General features: G+C 34.8%; 1 protein-coding gene across 1 annotated transcript; it reads left to right on the forward strand.

Annotated features, from left to right (window-relative positions):
• Positions 1–45: 45 nt before the first annotated feature.
• On the forward strand, positions 46–21,484 carry LOC140055623 (RNA cytidine acetyltransferase-like). Its single transcript, XM_072100966.1, has 25 exons — positions 46–155; positions 1,817–1,956; positions 2,453–2,544; positions 3,181–3,352; positions 4,374–4,558; positions 5,296–5,410; positions 5,933–6,040; positions 6,200–6,333; positions 6,441–6,534; positions 6,920–7,155; positions 7,734–7,861; positions 8,703–8,853; positions 9,420–9,516; positions 10,532–10,648; positions 10,901–11,077; positions 11,543–11,656; positions 11,823–11,956; positions 12,103–12,151; positions 12,936–13,032; positions 14,345–14,452; positions 14,775–14,944; positions 15,291–15,513; positions 19,320–19,389; positions 20,545–20,625; positions 20,749–21,484. The coding sequence occupies exons 2-25, from the start codon at positions 1,849–1,851 to the stop codon at positions 20,858–20,860; spliced, it is 3,072 nt and encodes a 1,023-aa protein (XP_071957067.1). The 5' UTR covers positions 46–155; positions 1,817–1,848; the 3' UTR covers positions 20,861–21,484.
• The last annotated feature ends 578 nt before the right edge of the window (positions 21,485–22,062 follow it).

Below are 22,062 nucleotides of genomic sequence, written 5' to 3' on the forward strand. Positions count from 1 at the left end.
TAGGAAAATTGCGGCCCGGCTCGATTTAAGGTTGACGACCGCCGGACGTTATTGATTTCGTATTTTACCATCAACCAAAGGAAAGAAGACGAAAACACATGTGTTGGTTTTTGCGATAATTTTGTCATTTTAATTGCTGATTTATTGTTAGTTTTGTAAGTTAATTAGAACATCTTTTGATTGTAATATATAATTAGCCATTATTTGAGTCGGACAACATATAAGCTTCGCAGATAGTTTGTTAAACAAATAAAAAGCAAGCCTACTAGGCCTAGTAGTAAGTAAGCTTGGCGTAGTAGTAGGAGTTAAAGGCCTAGCTAGCTAGGCTAGATAGGACTCGAGCGAGGCCTAACTAGGATTGTCGAGCAGCAGCGTTGCATGTTGCTAGTCGGTGCTAGATAGCTATAGGCCATAAAGGTTAAGGACATGCAGGTTACTTGGTTAGTTAGGCCTACCGGGCTAATCCTAACTAGCCCTACTAGTAGTAGTCTAGGTAATTAATGAATGAGGTCGAGGAACAGTTAATTTAAATTAAAAACGATTAATTACATTTTTTTTACCGTTATCATAATAATTTTGTTTAAAAATTATTAACACTGGACTGCTTTTCTTTATATTTATTATTAATAAATGTAAAACTTGCATAAAATATTTGGGTGTCACGAAAGCTCAGACCACGAAAGCTCAGACCCCCTAAGACCTAACTAAGATCACGAAAGCTAAGACCCAACACCTATAATTACAAATATTTATCTTTCGCACCTGCCTTGTATTTTAACTCCCAACATTTATTCTGAATACCACACCTTAGAATTGGCACTTTCATGAAAATGAATCGCATAAAAAGTAACAAATACATTTTTAAATTGATGATTTTACAGACGTTTTTCTCGCACACAAAATGACTAGCCTACAGTACAGTAGGCCTACCCCATGGGCCATGTTCAATGTTTTTGTTTCTATGGAACGTCAAAAGAGCAAAAATTATATAGAGGGCTGAAAACTCTGTGGAGTCCATCTACAGTGTGGATGGAACAATGTAAAATTAAAATTGTAATGATAATAGTATAATCATGCAAGTACGAAGAAATAAATACTGGCAAATAAATTTTAATTTAAAAATCATGATAAGTTTTTTTGTTTCGTTTTCTTTCTGTTTTTATACTTGTACTATTATTGTTGCTCTTTTGGCGCTCCATAGAAACAAAAACATTGAGCATGGGGAGCTCGAGGAGTTACATTGTCATTACAGTATACAAAGAAACACATCTGTAAAATCATCAATTTAAAGGATTTATTTATTTGTTATTATGCGTTTCTCCTTCTGAAAGTACTTATAAGTCCTAATTTTAAAGTGTGGTGTTCAGGATAAAGTTAGTCAACAAATTTGGAGTCAAAATACAAGAAAGGCAGGTGCGTAAGAAAAACATCCTCTGAAGCAACACAATGGTGTAAATATATACCAACAAACAACCCGTCAAGTTTGTTTGTTGTAAAGAAAAAATATACATTTACTCAACGGGCGAAAATAATGTGAGTTTATCTATGTTTTGCGGTAGTATTAAATTATATTATGGTAATAAATGAAACCTACTGTGTTTAAAATTATGTATGGATAAACAAGTATTGTTTTTAAGCTGTAGTATATCTTAGTATTTGTAATCTTAGGTGTTGGGTCTTAGCTTTCGTGATCTTAGGTCTTAGGGGGTCTGAGCTTTCGTGGTCTGAGCTTTCGTGACACCCTAAAATATTTACTTCAAAATGGTCAAAATTGGGTCCGCGAATAATATTTAAATGATTATTTTTGTTTAAACAGTATCTTAAAAGAGAGGCACACACAACGACAACATGGTTCGAAAAAAAATTGATAACCGAATCCGTGTCCTAATTGAGAATGGTATAGCCCTTGGACATCGGAGCATGTTTGTGGTTGTTGGCGATAAAGGGAAAGACCAGGTAAGTGAAATAAACCATTGTAATATGTAAACTGGCATGTACTGGCATAGATTTGTCCTTGTATACTGCTCTAATTAATGTACATCGCTTTGTTCTTCTTTTTTGGAATGCGCTTTATAAATCTATATAGTATAGTATAAAATGTCTGAAGTTTTAAAACAGAGAAACACTCTCGTAACAAGAGGTTCCACACATACAAAATATTTTAAAAAATCGAGTCATAGTTACAATATATAGTTCACAATTACAAAACGTCAGGCAGTACAAATTCTTCAGACCTAGTATTAACAATAAAAAATATCTAAATATAAATTTGTTTTTCAATATGTACCATACAGTACAGTAGCTTTAATATTAAAGATGATTTACTATTATTGTCCAAAATGGAGCAGATTGTTTTATCTTGGTATAAATCGTATATGTCGTCTAGTAATATGTGATGCCTAAATTCTGTTGAACCATTTATAAAAATATCATTTGTTTTTATTTTTTGCAGGTGGTTATTTTACATCATATGTTATCCAAAGCCTTGGTGAAAGCCAGACCAAATGTATTATGGTGTTATAAAAAAGAATTAGGATTTAGTAGGTAAGTATCTGTTTTGACTTAAAAAGTTATGTCTCATAGTCTACACTATCAAACTTTAAGCTCTGTCTACACTATCAAACAAAATGTTATGTGCCCATATACAGTATTGACATGATCATTTCATCACTACCGTATTTGGGTATACTTGTTTTGTCAATCTAGTTTGATAGTGTAGACATAGCTTAGACTTTACCCAGGTAAGTTGGTTTCATGGGCACATGCTAGATATCTTCCTTTGGATCGTAGGAACCAAATTTTGGTAAATAACTAAGGCTCGGTCTACACTATCAAACTAGTTAACAAACAAATTGTGATGTGCCCAAATTTTTGGTATTGATATGCCTAAATTTAGTAGTAATATGGCATCATGATGTTCATATATGGGCATATCACATTGTTTTGTCACTTAACATTTGATAGTGTAGACAAGGCTTAAGCCTCAACAGGTAGATTTTATGGCGCTATGGTACTTTTGCACCTGTGAGCAATTGAATTTTTTTTAATTGGGTAACCTCGAAAGAGAGATTGAGGTGCGAAAATGCAGCAGCGCCGATTTTACGATCTTGTAGTACATAAGTAGTATTTTGTTTTACGTTATTGATTTGTAATTCACGATGTCACTTTGTCCGTTTTCAGCCATCGGAAAAAGAGAATGAGGCAGTTGCAGAAAAAGATAAAAAATAAATCGTTGAACCTGAATGAAGACGACCCATTTGAATTGTTTATAGCAGCGACCAACATTAGATACTGTTACTATTCAGAAACCCACAAGATACTGGGCAATACATATGGAATGTGTGTTTTACAGGTAACTCACCAATTCAGATTTAAGCCTGTGGGCTTATATGCAAGAATCAAATTTACAATATTTAATATCAATTATAGTATCTATGGTCCTGTTTCTGCTGCAAAAAAATGACCGTTTATTAACCATGTGAATAAGTTAACCCCAATTTCTTTGTAGCAGAAGTAGGAAAAATTTTCAATAACCGGTTAAATGGCAACCTGAAAATAATGGTTAAAATCACCCAATCGAATTTGGTGTTAAAACGCCATGTAACCGGTTATTGTTGTGCAACTCTTAGCTGTAGTGCAAAATAACGGTTATGTGATAGCTGCTGACCTTGTGTAAACTAGTTGACCTATAGTGTTTAATGTTGGGTACAGTTTACTCTTTTTTTTTACTCTTTACAAGGTGTCTGAATACAATACAATTATATAATAGATAGGATAGATCAAATAATTATATATATTCATACTAACATGTATATATATTTATATAAGTAAAACTTAAAAAAAGAGATAAGGGAAAGGGAAGAAAAAAGAGAAAGAAAAGTGAAAGGAGAAGTAAGGGGAAAAAAAAAGAGGAAAAAAAAAAAAAAAAAAAACAATAATAATAATAATAATGATAATTAATAATAATAATTATAAATAAATAAGGCAGTCAGTTTCTCTCTGTAAAAGAATAACTAAATAGAACAATAATACACAACCAAATACAGTAGAGCTAGCAAAACAGAGTTGGAGGAGCAGAGTCTTCACATATGAAGTTGGCTCCTAATACGAAGAAGAAGAACTACACTGCAGTGACGTTTGAATTGAGTGCCAGTGCCCATTGCATTTTGACATTTCTGTCGACGACCACCCACTGATTTAAACAGTTATTTATGAGCAAAAATTGAGCAGAAATGCAGTCTATATAAAATAAATCTATTTTAAAGTAAACAGTTTATTCGCCACTATGCAGCAACAGACCAGTTATATGTTTTTTTTTTAGATTTTAAATTGAATTTAATAATAGAATTTATAAAAAAAAAAATTTTCTCTAGGATTTTGAAGCCATGACACCAAACCTTCTTGCAAGGACTATTGAGACAGTCGAGGGTGGTGGTATTGTTGTCATACTATTGCGAACGATGTCATCTCTAAAGCAGCTGTACACCATGTCGATGGATGTTCACTCGCGTTATCGTACAGAAGCGCATCAAGATGTGGTTGGTCGATTTAATGAAAGGTTAGTAAAATACTTGTTCAAGCACCTTTCACACACGACAACCCCCAACCACCCTTCGCACACGTCCACCCCAACCATCGTTCACACACATCAACCATCAACCTCAACCATCCTTCACACACGTCAACCCCAACCACCCTTCACACACGACAACCCCCAACCACCCTTCACACACGTCAACCCCAACCATCCTTCACACACGTCAACCCCAACCATCCTTCGCACACGTCCACCCCAACCACCCTTCACACACGTCAACCCCAACCATCCTTCACACACGTCCACCCCAACCATCGTTCACCTTCATAAAAGTGTTTTATTCAAATAACATCTACCAGAACTCAAGCTACTCAAACTAAGGCAATTTAACAACAGGACACAGCTCGCCTTGCCAAGATATATGAACTCGTAACAGTCCTTTGATCTTATGTCTGGCTGCAACATATACCAACACTACTGGTACTCTACGGTGTGCAGTGTCTGTTAAGTTGCGTGGAACTAATCATGTTGCAGCCACAGATAAATCCTTTGATCTCCGGAGCTCAGCATCCTGTTGTTAGTTTGCCTTGTTCAAACCTTCCATTAATAAATAGCAATACTTGTCTATAAAAATATCATTTCCATATAAACTTGGCTCAAGTTGGAGGCATGTTGGGCACAATATTTTTGAGAACAGTCCATTATTATGTGGAAGAATTCATAATTAATATGAAATATTTGTTATTGTTATTTTGTAGATTTTTATTGTCATTAGTGTCCTGTAAAGAGAGTATGGTGATTGATGACCAATTACAGATACTGCCACTGTCGTCACATGTGTTAACTATCACACCTGTGCCACCTAAACCAAAGGTACATACAGTAATTCTGTCCTGTAATATTTTTTGTTGTATTCATTGCCATGGTATACCATGCCATCATAGGCATTTTAGATATTATTCATTTTAATGCTAAAACGGTTATTTTTTCTAAAAACTGTCCAGATATACAGTGGCCAAGTCTCTGTCTTGTTGGCATAACTTGGCCGTAGCCTGATTCGCTGTTAGTTCTTACTATCCTATTCAAATACACCATTATTTACTATTTAAGGCCAATTTACATAGACGAGTGGTAACATTAAGCGGAAAACCGTGTAGCTTGTCCCATGTAGAGTCTGTATCTATTCTCAGCGGAAACCACATGTCCGCTCCACGTTGTGCGTAAATAGTCATAAGAAATAACATAGCTGTCTATGTTTGTATTAACGTTACCACTCGTCTCTGTAAATTGGCGTTACAGGACAGTTTTATATTATTAAATCGAAACGTAGCACACGTATATATTGGTTCAACGTAAAGAAATTATATAGTATTGTAAATAATTATTAATTTTTAGGATGAATCTTTGAGTCCTAATGATCAAGAACTTGCGAGTTTAAGGGAGTCATTGCAGGATACACAACCAGTAGGCACACTTATTAACTGCACTAAAACACTTGATCAGGTAAGCAATTGATATTGTATACATGGGTTCAAGGATGTAGTCAATCAGATGTGCTGAAACGAGTCATGTGTGCACTCTTTATTTTTCACTGGAGTGCAAAAAGAAAAAGCATCTACACATTATACTATAGCCTCAATCTTTCTTTTTTATCTTTGGAAGGCTAAAGCCTTGTTGAAGTTTGTTGAAGCTATTTCTGAGAAGACTCTGAGATCAACAGTTTGTATGACTGCTGCACGTGGTAGGGGCAAGTCGGCTGCTCTCGGGCTTGCTATGGCAACTGCTGTTGCATTCGGGCAAGTAAAATAATGATTTTCTTTGTATTATTTATTATTATGTTTTGTACGTTAGAATGGTCCTGCTTAGCACTTTTATAACTTGAGCATATTATTTATTTTTATAGATATTCCAATATATTTGTGACATCTCCTAGCCCTGAAAATCTTAAAACTTTATTTGAATTTGTTTTCAAAGGATTTGACAGTTTAGAATATCAGGTAAATATAACCAACATTATTGGGTTTTATTCTCATGTTTTGCTATCACTAATTCTCATATAATTAATTGAAAAATTGATGGAGCATAGACTTCATTATTTAGTATTTTGTGAATCTGTATTCAATTCAACATTTATTTCGACCAAAATCAGCAAAAATGTATAAAAACAAAACAACAAAGCATTTGGTTAAGTAACGACATAGAGACTCAAAAAAGTCTTATCACTGTCGTACCTCCTCATGACAGATAATAATTACATAAGGTGTGTAAAAATAGAGACAATTTTACAATCAATCACAAAAAAACCAAAAAATTTAACAGTTGACGGTCTGTAGTCAATGAACAAGAACATAAATTGTAATTCTAACTATGAATATTCATCAGGAACACATGGACTATGAGCTCGTCCAATCAACCAATCCTGATTTCAACAAGGCAGTCGTTCGTGTCAACATCTTCAGAGAACACCGGCAGACAATCCAGTACATTCATCCGTCTGATGCTCACAAGCTAGGCCAGGCAGAGCTGGTTGTCATTGATGAGGCCGCAGCAATTCCTCTTCCTTTAGTTAAGAATCTGCTAGGCCCGTATTTGGTATTCTTGTCATCAACAATCAATGGGTAATGTAATCATCATATAATGATGTGTAAAGGCCAACACAGACAGCATTATACGACAAGGCCCAATGAAACGTCTTGACTCGTTGATACCGTCTCCGGTGGAATTCTGACGAGACAAGTCGTCTTGGGATAGCCTTGGGTAGTTTTAGGTGGTTAGGGCAATTTTGCACCAACGAGACGAGCTTCGTTGTACGATGCTATCTGAGTTGGCCTTAATAAAAATAGGACAGATACACATTGGACATTAATCTTTCATTCAACATTTGTTGTTTATATCTCTTTCAACTCTTCTTCAACATTGATCTTGCAAAAAAAACTGTTTTTCCGGAATGAGGTTTCTAGAATGAATTCCCATTGATAAACAGAATTAGGACCTTCTTAGTTATTCCGGGTATCCTCTAGTACAGAGTGCTCAATTACAGTAATAAAACCCTAGTGGTCTAATGGTAGGATGTCTGTATGTCAAGCAGAGTTTGGGTGGCTTTTTCCCACAGATTTCCTCATCTATGCCTGTAAAATGAATATGAATGCACAAAGAAGAATTTAAAATGAATGACTTTTATATTCATTTCTTTTAGGTATGAAGGTACAGGTAGATCATTGTCTTTAAAGTTGCTCCAACAGTTACGACAACAGAGTTCATCTGTAGGATCAAACACCAAAGGAGGTGGTACCAAAAGCACTGATGCTGGGGCCTCTGCATTTGGTAAATATTTTATTTTTTTTGTAATTTCTTGAATTTTGTATTATATTCTACTCTTCTCCTATCCAAATCAAACTTCTATATGAATTTATTTCTGGTCACTCTTTAGTATCCTGTCTGCATACTAGCTTTATCAAAGGCAATTATATTTTGATCCTAGTCAGTCAGTAATCGAAATCTATTGTACTTCTAAGAAGGTTAAAGCGTAGCAGTTTCTGACACAGCTGATTTTCCACTAAGTAAATTTGTTCGCACAAATCCAACATTTTGCAGTAAAAAAGAAATTGTGCTACACTTTCCATGGTAAGAGTGAATAGCTGTGATTTTCATGTTCATCGTGTGTCTGCTGAGCTTTTCGATTCGCATAAGTGCTCATGAATTTTTTTTAGCTCTTTTGGTTGTGGAATTTTTTTTCGCTTCACTCATTTTTGTATAATTTATTATTTTGTATGTTTCAATTTTGTATATTTTTATTGGTCTAGGTACATGCATGTAAAAGTTACCCACAATCTGGCCTTTGGCCACTAGTGGTAACTTGTGGCATGGTGGTGTCTAATGTTTTTGATGTTTTATATGAAATAAAAGAATAATATAAATGATTGAGCTACCAATTTCACGGAAGCGAAAAACTCAAGGAACTAGAATTCGTCGCAGAGAGGAATTTGGAAGATAGAAGCATGAATACGTATACATATTTTATAAGCATGAATATGTATACATATAATGTTACACTTTCGATTTGCGTGAACAAATTGGTCTAGTGGAAAATCGGCTTAAGAACTAAGATTCCTAGCTGTTGCTGTAATTGCATTAATTGAATAATGTTTTCCTGTTTAATTCCTAGGCCGTGTATTGCATGAGGTCGTGTTGAATGAATCCATTAGGTACTCTCCAGGAGATGAGGTTGAAAGCTGGTTAAATTCTCTACTGTGTCTCAATGTTGCTGAGGTGCCTAGGATAGGATCTGGATGCCCCTTGCCGGATGATTGCGATTTATATCCTTAATTTTTCTGTTGATTGTCCAGCGCTTATTAATAAGGCACCTTGCATTTTGCACTGTATTAAATCGAACTTTATTATTATTATTAGTTAATGCTATGTAATTTGTTTCTACATTTGACCTTAATTTTGGTCAATAAGTCAATCAATGTTTTTAGGCTAAAATTTGAATGTAGAAAGTATATTTCATGTTTTTTGGGGATTTTTTATTAAATGTTCGTATAAAATTATGTACGTTAAACCAGTAATAGATACGTATGTGTAACTGGATGTTAGTGGTTGCGTTGCTCTACAAATTACTATCAAAGCTACTCCTAGCAACCACTAACATCTAGTCATTGCCAGATGAAGATTTAATGACAAGTCGAAACGTTGCACATGTACATATTTATTAGTGGTTAATTTAATGTAAAGAATTGTATACAGATATTGAATATAAAACCAGATGAAAACATTTTTCAAAGATAAAATACATTTTTGAAATGTAAAGAATTGTATAGAGATAATGTAATTTATCTTAAAATAGCCATTTTCTGTGTGTGTGTTTCTTAACAATATCCACATATTATGTGAATAGAGATTCATTATTTAGTTACCACAAAGGTTCTGAGGTGTTTCTTCAGAGGTTAATGTCCATCTATGTAGCAGCTCACTATAAGGTATGTAAGTCTCAATATGTCCATCATCTATACACAACATTTGGCTGTCAAAGATGTGCGGTATTTTCCCCAAAAAACATGAAAAGTGAAGATTAATAAAATCAGACTTTAAATAGGCCATTTTGTAATTTTAATCAAGTTATTCACTTCCATATAAAAAATATGAACACAAATAATGGTTTAACTTATAATAAGACAAAATAAACTGTTAAATTTAACCAAAACCCCTTTGTCTGACAGACAATTTGACTATTTTTTGCTTTAAATTAGAATTTTTAAGGTACTGTAAATTATTATTTTTTTGATGCAATTTTTTGTTAAAGTTAATAACTATTATGTGACATTAAAATGGCATATTCAACAACAAAATTATTTTTCAGGTGGACAATATATATTTAAAGCTCTCTCTGCTCTATCAAACTAGTGTGATATGTTTAAATATTGTAGTGATATGACATCATCATGTCCATATATGGGCACATCACATTTTGTTGTCACATAGATAGTGTAGACAGAGTTAAGGTTATATAATTTGATTTGTTCCCTGATTATCACTCAGCCTCTTGGTGCTCTATTCTAAACCCATACCTAGGTTACCCCAGCAAGGAGATTGTTCAATATAAGATTTAAAGATGTATTGTCCCCCTGAAAAAATAATTCTTAACAAAATTGTTGTTGAATATGCCATTTTAATGTAACATAATAGTTATTCACTTTGACCAAAAATTAGATAAAAAAAAATGTATTTACCTGAAAAAAATGTAATTTAAAGCCAAAAATTGTCAAATTGGCTGCCAGCCAATGGATTTTGGTTGAATTTAACCATTTATTTATTCAATTTATAGGTGAAAACATTATTTGTTTTAATTTTTTTTCTATGGAAGTGATTAACTTTAATAAAACTACAAAATAACATATTCAAAGTCTGATTTAATTTATCTTCATATTTCATGTTTTTGGGGGACAATACATCTTTAAATGAAATTTTTTTTGTTCTATTTCTCCTTCAAATTAGAATACACCAAATGATCTTCAGTTGTTATCAGATGCCCCAGCTCATCATATCTTCTGTTTGTTAGGACCAGTAGACACTACACTCAACACGTTACCAGAGGTGCTCTGTGTATTACAGGTATGTCTAAACAGATATTGATTTTCAAGAAATGTCTTTGTATACTAAACAATGACAAAAAAATATTTTAATATTATTATAATAATTCCATATATAATGTACAACAATCAATACAAAATGGAAAATCACACTAATATAGGATTTTCTACCATTTAGTGAAGAGATTTGAAGATTGTAACAGATAGTTTGTAGTACACCTAACAAGAATTATTTTCAATGTGCAAAATAACTCTAGTATTTGTTTGTATTTAGGTGTGTCTTGAGGGTGAGATCTCCAAGGCAACCATTATGAACAGCCTGTCTAAAGGCAAGAGAGCCTCTGGTGACTTGATTCCATGGACGATATCTCAACAGTTTCAAGATAACGAGTTTGCTAGCCTGTCAGGAGCAAGGGTTATCAGGATTGCTACTCATCCAGATTACCAAGGAGTAAGGCTCTGTCTACACTATCAAACTAATTTGACATAAAAGTGTGATATGCCCAACTTTGATAGTGATATGACATCACATTTTGTTGTCACATAAAATTTGGTAGTGTAAACAGAGCTTAAGGAAAACAATTACTTTTTTTTTTTTTAAATAAAAACTTAAGCCACTGTCGAGTGGGCAGATGAGAGAGTGCCTTAAAGTGTCTGCACTGACATGACATGATGCTTAGGGGAGAAACATGTAGTTGAAAAGTGTAACATCTGAGTCCACAGCACCATGAGCAATGATCCAATCGCTATACAAGAACTTGTATATAATTAGTATGTAATCATTAAATCGTTGTTTGTGTGGAAGGAAGGCTATACTCGATAGTAGTGGCAGAGACCTAAAGTTGAATGCCAAAGAAATGTTACTATTGTTTACTGTTTCTTAATTGCATTAAACAATTTTATGCTTAATTTTCAGATGGGCTACGGTCGAAGGTCATTGACCTTGCTGCAGCAATACTATGAAGGAAAGTTCCCTAGTTTGAACGAGGCAACAGAAAATGTGAAAGATATTCGCACTGTAGAAAATGAGGTACGAGCATTTAAATTAATGCAAATTTAAAATAATGCAAATTTAAATTTATGCAAATTTAAGATGCAAATAAAAATAATTGCAATATGTCTTCGATTTTGTTCCATCGAACATCATACAAACAGAATATTATATTTTTGAGATTTGTTTTCTTTTTATGTTGCAGGCTGTTGATTTGCTTGAAGAAGTTATTGCCCCAAGGAAGACTTTACCTCCTCTGTTGTCCAAGTTAAATGAGAGGCCAGCTGAGCAGCTGGACTACCTTGGTGTCTCGTTTGGGCTCACGGCAGACTTGCTTAGGTACTGCTCTTCATTGCTATGCTTGTTGTGCCATATATTGAAGCATAACTACCCAAATTTACTGTTATATATTTATATTCATTATATAATTTAATAATCTATTTAATAAGAACTATTAAGAACTAAAGAAATGTTTTCTATGATAGATTCTGGAAACGATCTGGCTTTGCCCCAGTTTATTTGCGACAAACACAAGTAAGTCATATGCCATACTCCGTATTTATTCGAATTAACGCCCTGCTTTGAATAAACACATAGACATAGCTTTATTCATCCTTAAATTTGGAAATTACAGTGTTATTAGCTTTCTCTCTCCATAAATATAAAAACAGAATTAAATAAAGACAAAAGAACGGACACATCTTCTATTGAAAAGGCCAATACCTCTTGGAATGAAAGAGTTGGGATATCGGTTCGTGTTAGCCGTCGGTACCCGCAGTCTACCGCTGCGTTGTACTATGCAACTGCTAATAGTCGAATGCAATGAGTGACTTTCGTCAGACGTTGCGTCATCGAACTTACCAGCTTATCGTTCTTGGTAGACCGAGTGCACCGACTGCAGTTCTGTACCCCTCTAGAACAAACGCCACAGGGCCTTTATTTGTTTCCTCGAATAAACGTCCCGCCACATGCAAATATTATATTACACATTTCTATTTGTAGTAGAATTCATTGATTGACATGTTCTACAATTTACCAAGCATTTTGATACAATTTTTACTGTATTTTATCACTTCTTGATATAAATTATGTTGTTGTATTTTTTTTATATCTAGGGGTATTTATTTGATTGTACATGTTACCATATTACACCCAAAAAAATAAACGAATAAAGGCCCCTAAAAACCCTCCTGAACAATAAAAGTAAATAAATATGGTATTGAAGCATAACTAGCCACAATATTTTCAAACTGGATACTCAAAGAATTCTCAATCAAGGAAAATATTGTTTTTATTAAATTCTCAATTTTGTTCTTAGAATGAATTAACTGGTGAGCATTCTTGCATTATGCTGAAGATGTTGAGTGGTGAAACAGAGAACAATGATGACTCGTGGCTTATGGCATTTTACAAAGGTGAGGATGTTTCTCTTAAGCATAAGACAGAAGAAGTATGCTTAATGGGCAGAATTTCTTTGCAGTGTGAACACACTATAGTAAGGGGACGCCGCTATAATAAGGGGACGCCGCTGTGATGAGGGGACGCCGCTGTGATGAGGGGACGCCGCTGTGATGAGGGGACGCCGCTGTGATGAGGGGACGCCGCTGTGATGAGGGGACGCCGCTGTGATGAGGGGACGCCGCTGTGATGAGGGGACGCCGCTGTGATGAGGGGACGCCGCTGTGATGAGGGGACGCCGCTGTGATGAGGGGACGCCGCTGTGATGAGGGGACGCCGCTGTGATGAGGGGACGCCGCTGTGATGAGGGGACGCCGCTGTGATGAGGGGACGCCGCTGTGATGAGGGGACGCCGCTGTGATGAGGGGACGCCGCTGTGATGAGGGGACGCCGCTGTGATGAGGGGACGCCGCTGTGATGAGGGGACGCCGCTGTGATGAGGGGACGCCGCTGTGATGAGGGGACGCCGCTGTGATGAGGGGACGCCGCTGTGATGAGGGGACGCCGCTGTGATGAGGGGACGCCGCTGTGATGAGGGGACGCCGCTGTGATGAGGGGACGCCGCTGTGATGAGGGGACGCCGCTGTGATGAGGGGACGCCGCTGTGATGAGGGGACGCCGCTGTGATGAGGGGACGCCGCTGTGATGAGGGGACGCCGCTGTGATGAGGGGACGCCGCTGTGATGAGGGGACGCCGCTGTGATGAGGGGACGCCGCTGTGATGAGGGGACGCCGCTGTGATGAGGGGACGCCGCTGTGATGAGGGGACGCCGCTGTGATGAGGGGACGCCGCTGTGATGAGGGGACGCCGCTGTGATGAGGGGACGCCGCTGTGATATGGGGACGCCGCTGTGATATGGGGACGCCGCTGTGTTAAGGGGACACCGCTGTGTTAAGGGGACACCGCTTTTTGTGAAACAAAGGGTTTTGATACGGCCAACCTCTATTTAGGAGACACCCATATTAAGGGGGCACCGCTATTAAGAGGACACCACTATTTGTGAATATCCTATTCGTGAAACTAAAGGTTTTAATACTATGGCCAACCTCTATTTGTGAAGCAAGCAAGAGGAATGACAACACATTCAGCCCCAATTTATAACTCCTATACAATGCAACCCCTATAAAGCACACACCTTCAGAACCCAGCAAAGTGTCCCCTTAATAAATAGATGTTCTACTACTATATATGCATTGTTATAAATAAACTATACTTGCATATTACAAAAATTGATTATAATAACTTTACCTTAACTATTTGTTTTATAGATTTTAGGCGGCGTTTCTTGTCATTGCTTTCATATCAGTTTAAGACATATCAGCCAGGGTTAGCCCTGAATGTACTCCATCACAAACAGTATAAGCCAAGTGTACAAGGTAGGTTGTATATACGTATGTTATGTTAAGTTTCATTTTGGCTTTTGAAATCTGTTTAAACCTACATTATATAATATAAATAGACCCAGTCCACTAGAGCTTGGTTTCCACTAGGGACGCAACGTAAGAAAATGCCCTTCTAATAATTGTGTTTCACCTCGAGTACTTGACTACGCGATGTAATATGTTTCTTCTGCGTTCTTGCGTTGTTGCCTGGAATAAAACTGATTTGACACGTGTTGCGTCGTTGCGTCCTAGTGGGAACCACGCTTTAGTTGTCTAACTTGCATAATAAATATAATATAATTTAATTTTTTATTAGCATTAACAGCAAGGGAGTTGGAGATGCACTTCACTAAGTACGACCTGAACCGTCTTGACCTTTACACTCGTAACATGGTGGACTACCATCTCATCATGGACATTCTACCAGGAGTGGCCAGACTTGTGTTTCTTAACAGGATGGACATGCATTTGTCCGCAGTACAATCGGTCAGTTTAATTATTTTTATATGTTTTTTTTATAGTTAAGAAGGAATTTAGGAAGCTGAACATTTTTTAAATACATTAATTCTAGACTATTTATTTATTAAGATTTAATTTATTTTAATAAACATGCAAATATACACAATATTGTATTACAACAAATTTCTATTTGTAGTCGAATTTTTCTACTGTATTTTACCACTTCTTGGTATTAGTTGTGTTGTTTTTTTATATCTAGGGGTATTTATTTGAATATACATGTTACCTTATTAGACCCAAAAAAATAAATGCCCCCTAAAAGCCCTTGAATATATATGGCATATTAAAAGTTTATTATGTTTTTTTTTCCTAGGCCATACTCCTTGGAATGGGTCTACAACACAAAACAGTCGATGACCTTCAGAAAGAATTGGATTTGCCTAGTTCACAAATCCTAGGTCTGTTCATCCGTATTATGAAGAAGATAGTGCAACACCTCAATGGCATCCAGGAGAAGGCAGTGGAGGAAAATATGGCTGAGGCAAAGGAAGTGATCATGGAGCCTACCAGACAAACAATGGACGAAGAAATGGCAAGTGAACATGATTTGATCATTATTTTTAAATTTTATGCGCCTTCTTTGTTTTTATTTTATTCCAGTTCACTCACTCAGCACTACAGTCTGCTTCATAGTCTCTATTTTGTCCACGTACTCTCACTTGCACTGATGAAGGGCTAGTGTTGCCCAAAAGCTCTACTAATATTTCTTGCTGTTTTACTTTACTGTTTTGATTAGCTTTTTGCTTATATTATTTTGTATCTCCATTTAGATACAGCAATTGATACCCACAGCATTGTCATTTTTTCATTCATTTGCCTTTGGATTTATATCATATTATATCTTTGAATGTATTATTACTTTATTAAACAAAATGTATGCAGTGCGAATTGAACTGTTTTTATAAGCTTTTAAGTTTTAAGAAATTAATGATGTGCGAGAGTAGTATTGTATGCAAACGAATAAATGTTTTTCAATGAAAAAATTCCTCACTGATTCAAAGAAATACAAAGCATATTATTATACCTGCTGAATCCAGAGTAAACTATTATATTATCTGCCACTCCTATCTTGAATCAAACATCAAAAACTAGACCATTACAAAATTAGGAGCTCTGATTTTGGCTTTGGGATCAGAGCAGTTAAGTACACAGCATGTAGTACTATATATGCTACAACCGTGTTTACACCTCACTTTACTAGTGTTTTTATCCACCATGAAAGCCTCCAAACAATATTGTATTTACTGATTAGACTTTAGTATGAGTCTGGATCGCTTTATTAGCGACTTCTGTCTAAAGCTCTGTCTACACTTTCAAACTTTATGTAACAAAAAAAATGTGGTGACCGTGTGCCCATATATGGACATGATGACATCATATCACTACCACATTTGTGCATACCATACCACAAACTAGTTTGACAGTGTAGACAGAGTTTAAGACAGTGCAATAGTTTACTTTTTTTTGAATTAGGAAGTCAGACCATTTAGATTGCTTCCTAAAAACTTATATGAATTATGGAACACAGTTGTTCCTTATCACCACATTCTATTGTAAGGTTAAAGGTCATACATTTCATGTTGTGTTCTAGTTTGTGGATTCAGTGAAGCGTAACATGCTATATAGAAGTAGTGAATGTTATTCTATCGATTTAGATCATCTTGTTTGATGATAATATATTTGTGTAAAGCATGTGTTTTAATAATATTTTGGTTTCATTTTAAATGTATTTCATTTGATATACTGTACCTCTCTTTTTTGTTTGAATAAGGAACTAGGAGTTAGTACCTACGTTCAGACACACCAATACTATTGTATCTTAGAGGTTATTAAAACTGGTTTTTTTTAACATTCCTAAATTTCATGAGAAGAATAGACTCCTAAAGACCTGTTTATACTAAGAAGTTAATAAACAATGATACAAAAATAAATAAAATTATTTATTCTGTAATTTAATTGATTTTCAGTATTGTGCATCCATTAAACATACATAAGTCATGGGTAATGAACTATACAGTTGTCAACATTTTACTATCTCATTTTGGGTTTTTCCCATCTCATTAATATTCATGCTTTTATGATCACATGTTCCATCAATCATAATTTTTGTTTTTTTAACTCTTTTTGGCTCCCAATTAAAAAAAAGATTCATACATATGTTAAATTTAACAATAGGAATTAAATGTTTGCATTGTGTTTTGTGTTTGTGATTGAATAGGCAGTATAACATTTAGTTTATAGCAGTTGGTAATTATGATGTGTACTTATAGCAATCTGTGTGTTATACTTTGATTGGGTGGGCTTTATGGAAACGCCAGTTTATTTAATTTGGCTATTAATGATTATCACACATGCACTACAAAAATACAAAAAAAAAAAAAAACATCGAAAAAACCAAAAAAAAAAGAAAAAACTCACATAAAATACAAAAAAAAAAAAAAGTTTAGAAAAAACCAAAAAAAAAAAAATAGTGTAATGTGTTTGCTTCAGTTTATTTCAGTTAATTTCATTACATTACCTGGGCGAGTGATTATCGTACCTTTCAATGGCCTTTCCATATAGACTGCTTTTTTAGGTAGGAATTGTCTTCCCCATTCTTCACATGAAAATCAGTGTTATTTCATCCAAATGTTACTATTTTCTCAGCACTTTAAACTAATATAATTTCTAGTGTTCTGCAAGCATTTCGTTCACTATTAAAATCGCTTTTTAATTAAATAAATGACTGGCCCACTTAAGACACACCCGGCCCACAACAGGAATAAATGGCACAAAATAGTAGAATGTGCTATGTCTAACAGCCATGAAGCGTATTGACATAAATATCGATATCGGTAACAATTTCAGTATTAATTCATTCACCATTTTAAAAAATGCGTGTGTGAAAATAATAATTGTAATAATTCGGGAGGTCAAACTGTGTTACAACTTTTAACAATGTGAAAAGGGTATAAGTCTTGAATTATTATTATCATTGTTTAAATAAATAAACTTGAAAAGTTTATTTATTGTTATGCCGTACCTACCAGTAACTACTATATTAACAAAATCTTACTTATTATAATTCTTAGAATATAGAATTATTTATTCTGTAATTTAATTGATTTTCAGTAGGCCTATTGTACATCCATTAAACATACATAAGTCATGGGTAACTGAACTATACAGTTGTCAACGTTACTATCTCATTTTGGGTTTTTCCCATCTCATCAATATTCATGCTTTTATGATCACATGTTCCATTCATAGAAATAATCATAAAATGTTGTTTTTTAACTATTTTTAGCTCCCAATGTTAAAAGCAAATGCATACATTTGTTAAAGTTAACAATAGGAATGAAATGTTTACATTGTGTTTTGTGTTTGTGATTGAATAGGCAGCATAACATTTAGTTTATAGCAGTTGGTATTTATGATGTGTACTTATAGTAATCCGCCAGTTCTATTTTGATTGGGTGGGCTTTATGGAAGCGCCAGTTTTATATTGTTGATTAGTTTAGCGCTACCAAAAATCCAAAAAAAATGCATATATATCAAAACCACATAAAATTACAAAAAAAGGAAAAATATTACAAAAAGCAAAAAAAAATAAATAAAAAGGTAGTTTCTTTTCAGGGCGAGTGATTATCGCACCTGGCTTTGGCCTTTCCATATAGACTGCTTTTTTAAAGAAGAAAATCTCTCACCACACACTAACCTTACCAATTCGTTATCCACCTGAAAGTGTATTTTAACCAATTATTACACTATTTTCTCAGAACTTTTTTAAAGGAATACTCATAAATATTATCAGAAAATTCACCAAAAGTAAAGTTAAACTTATAATAATAATAATAATAATAACTGGTACTTGATATAGCGCATTATGCTGAAAGCCTCAATGATGGTCTTAGTGTTGTAAATAAGTAACTGAATAGTCCCTTCAGTGGATTAAAGCACTACACAACCAATTTATTTATTTATTCAGGTGACGCTGGCAAAATTTGCTAAATTATTTTTAGAAAACTATCCACCTTATATTTTTGTATCCTTATTTCGATAAAAAAAATACATTTGCAGCCAAAGGCTGAATTGCTGCGTTTTGTACAATAAAATTACAATATTATTAAAATGCAATAGGTAACTTGAGTGTTTTTAATTTAAGGATCTTTCTACTTCATATGCTAGGTTTAATTGATATCTATAAAAATGTACACACCCATGCAAAGACAAGATTGATATTTGCATATAATTTAAGCATATAATCAATATCACAATTCTATCAAGAAGTTCTACTTAAGTTCAAATTGAAATTTATACTGTAATTTGTAATTAAATTGTTTTGTTTTTTTATTGTAGGAAGAGGCTGCTGTTGAGATTGAAAGTAAACATAAGAAGGAACTTGAACAACTTAAATCATTGGATCTTAGCCAGTAAGTGAATGAATATATATATAGATGTATTTGTTTTGGCTTCTCTCATGCTTAAGCTCTGTCTAAACTATCAAACTTTATGTGACAAAAAAAATGTGATGTGCCCATATATGGACATGATGATGTCATATCACTACCATATTTAATAATAATAATAATAATAAATGAAAACTTATATAGCGCCGGTATCCTCCACCCATGTGGCGCTCATGGCGCTTTGTGCATTAACAACGTGCGAGAACATCAGCGAATAGCGATGTCTTTAGGTTGGTCTTGAAACTGTTTAGACTAGTTGAGCATTTAACTGTTACTGGTAAGCTGTTCCATACACTTGCGGCCGCAACGTAAAAAGATCTCTGACCCCATTGATTTTTCGCTCTACGCTCTTGAAGAAGGTTTTGTGACAATGATCGTAGGCCTCTGCGGGATGATTCGTAACGATCCACAAGGTCAGATAAATAAGCAGGAGCACTGTCATTTAGGATCTTAAATACAAACAACGCAAGTTTGTACTTAATACGTTGTTGAACAGGCAACCAATGCAAATCCATCAGAACAGGAGTTATGTGAGCGTTTGATTTTGTATAAGTTACAATTCTAGCTGCCATATTTTGCAAGCGCTGCAAACGTTGTATTTGGATATTTGGGCATATAACTACCATATTTGGGCATATAACTACCATGGGCACATCACACTAGTTAGTGTAGACAGAGCTTTACGGAAGTCAAACGTTGCTTAAATGACATTTTACAAATAGTAACAATTGTTTTGTAAAATTGCACGTCAGCAATCACAACGTATTGCGCCATCTTTCTATAACACATGCATTTTGTAAGCAAATTTTGGTTGGCTGCTTGGTATGCAGATGGCAGCCTTCAATCAGTAGTAACAGACAATTTGGTCTGTTTAAATGTCTGATTCATTGTATTATAATATAAATATACTTATACTTAATTGTGTGTTTTGTGATAAAGCTATTGGCTGTACCTTTAACCAGAAATTATCAAGGTATGATTATTATTGTATCTTGGTAGTCTCTATAGGTATATTTATTGTTGAGTTTCTGATGTAGCTATCAAGGTATAATATATTTTATCAACATTTCACAAGATAGCAGTATTGTATAAAGTTATATGTTTATTATATAATTCTAGATATGTTATCAAGGGGCAGGAAAATGAGTGGACGTCTGCTCTAAAATCCGGTACTAAAAAAAGTGTGATCAGCATTAAAAGGTAATTAACTGAATTTTCTTTAACTGTTTCACAATTTAGATGATCACAATATTAATACTGTATATCCAAATTTTCCTGAAAAGAACCTAGGCCTGAAAGTTTTTAATTTATCTTCAATTCCAGTCCTGGTGATGGAGACCAAAAGAAGAGAACAAAAAAGATGAGCATACCAGATAAAAATCCAAATGAAAAACCAAAGAAGATGAAACTTTCTAAAGCAGCAAAAGCACGATGAAAGCGATTACTAAATTCTAAAACTTCATATCATATGGTGATTAAAGGTGGGGTCACCCACCCAGGGCTTGCCCTAAATATCTGAAAAATATAATTTAAAAGACAACACTACTACTAAAACTTGGCATGTGCTGATCAAAGGTAGAGCCCACCTACCCAGGGCTTTCCCTAAATGTCTGAAAAATATAATTCAAAAGATAGAACACTACAGGACTTATTTTAAAAATAGGTCCTAACAGCATCATGAGGGGGGTGAGGCAATCTATCTGTTTCAGTTTCGCTATTTTATTGGGACAGTAAACAAAATCGACTCAATACAGGTCCGATAAACAGAACAGTTTATACGGAGCTTTGCAAATGCGCAAATTAATTGTATGAGTTACAGTCGCCTTCACTGCGTCTACCGTCGCAAAAAGAAGGCTCCCTCCCTACTCTTGTAAGGTCAATACTTTCACCAGAGACAACAGTCTGTATGAAGTTATCCTAGAAGTGACTATATTATATATTACTATATACTATATTATAAAGTGACATTTTAATTAATTATGGTCAAGATTTTAGTGTTTATCAAGGGATATGTATAAAGTCAATAAAAACAACAATAACTGACTGAGGGTACGTTTATTGTAAATAATTAGTAGAAAAATAACTTTTCGATTCCATCATGGGGTCATTCTAAAGTCCATTATGGAGTCAATCTCAAATCCATCAAAGGGTAATTCTCAAGTCCATCAAGGGTCATTCTCAAGTCAATCAAGGGGTCATTCTCAAGTGCATCAAGGGTCATTCTCAAGTCCCATCAACGGATCATTATCAAGTCCATCAAGGGGTCATTCTCAAGTCTATCAAGGGGTCATTCTCAAGTCTATCATGGGATCATTCTCAAGTCCATCATGGGGTCATTCTCAAGCCCATCATGGGGTCATTCTCAAGCCCATCCTAGGGTCATTCTCAAGTTCATCAAGGGGTCATTCACAAGTTCATCTAAGGGTCATTCTCAAGTTTATCAAGGAGTCATTCTCAAGTCCATCATGGGGTCATTTTCAATTCCATTATGGGTTCATTCTCAATTCCATCATGGGGTCATTCTCAAGTCCATTATGGGTTAATTCTCAATTCCATCATGGGGTCATTTTCAATTCCATCATGGGGTCATTCTTAATTCCATAATGGGGTCATTCTCAAGTCCATTATGGGGTCATT

This window comes from Antedon mediterranea, chromosome 7, assembly GCF_964355755.1.
Source record: "Antedon mediterranea chromosome 7, ecAntMedi1.1, whole genome shotgun sequence".
Lineage (NCBI taxonomy): Eukaryota > Metazoa > Echinodermata > Crinoidea > Comatulida > Antedonidae > Antedon > Antedon mediterranea.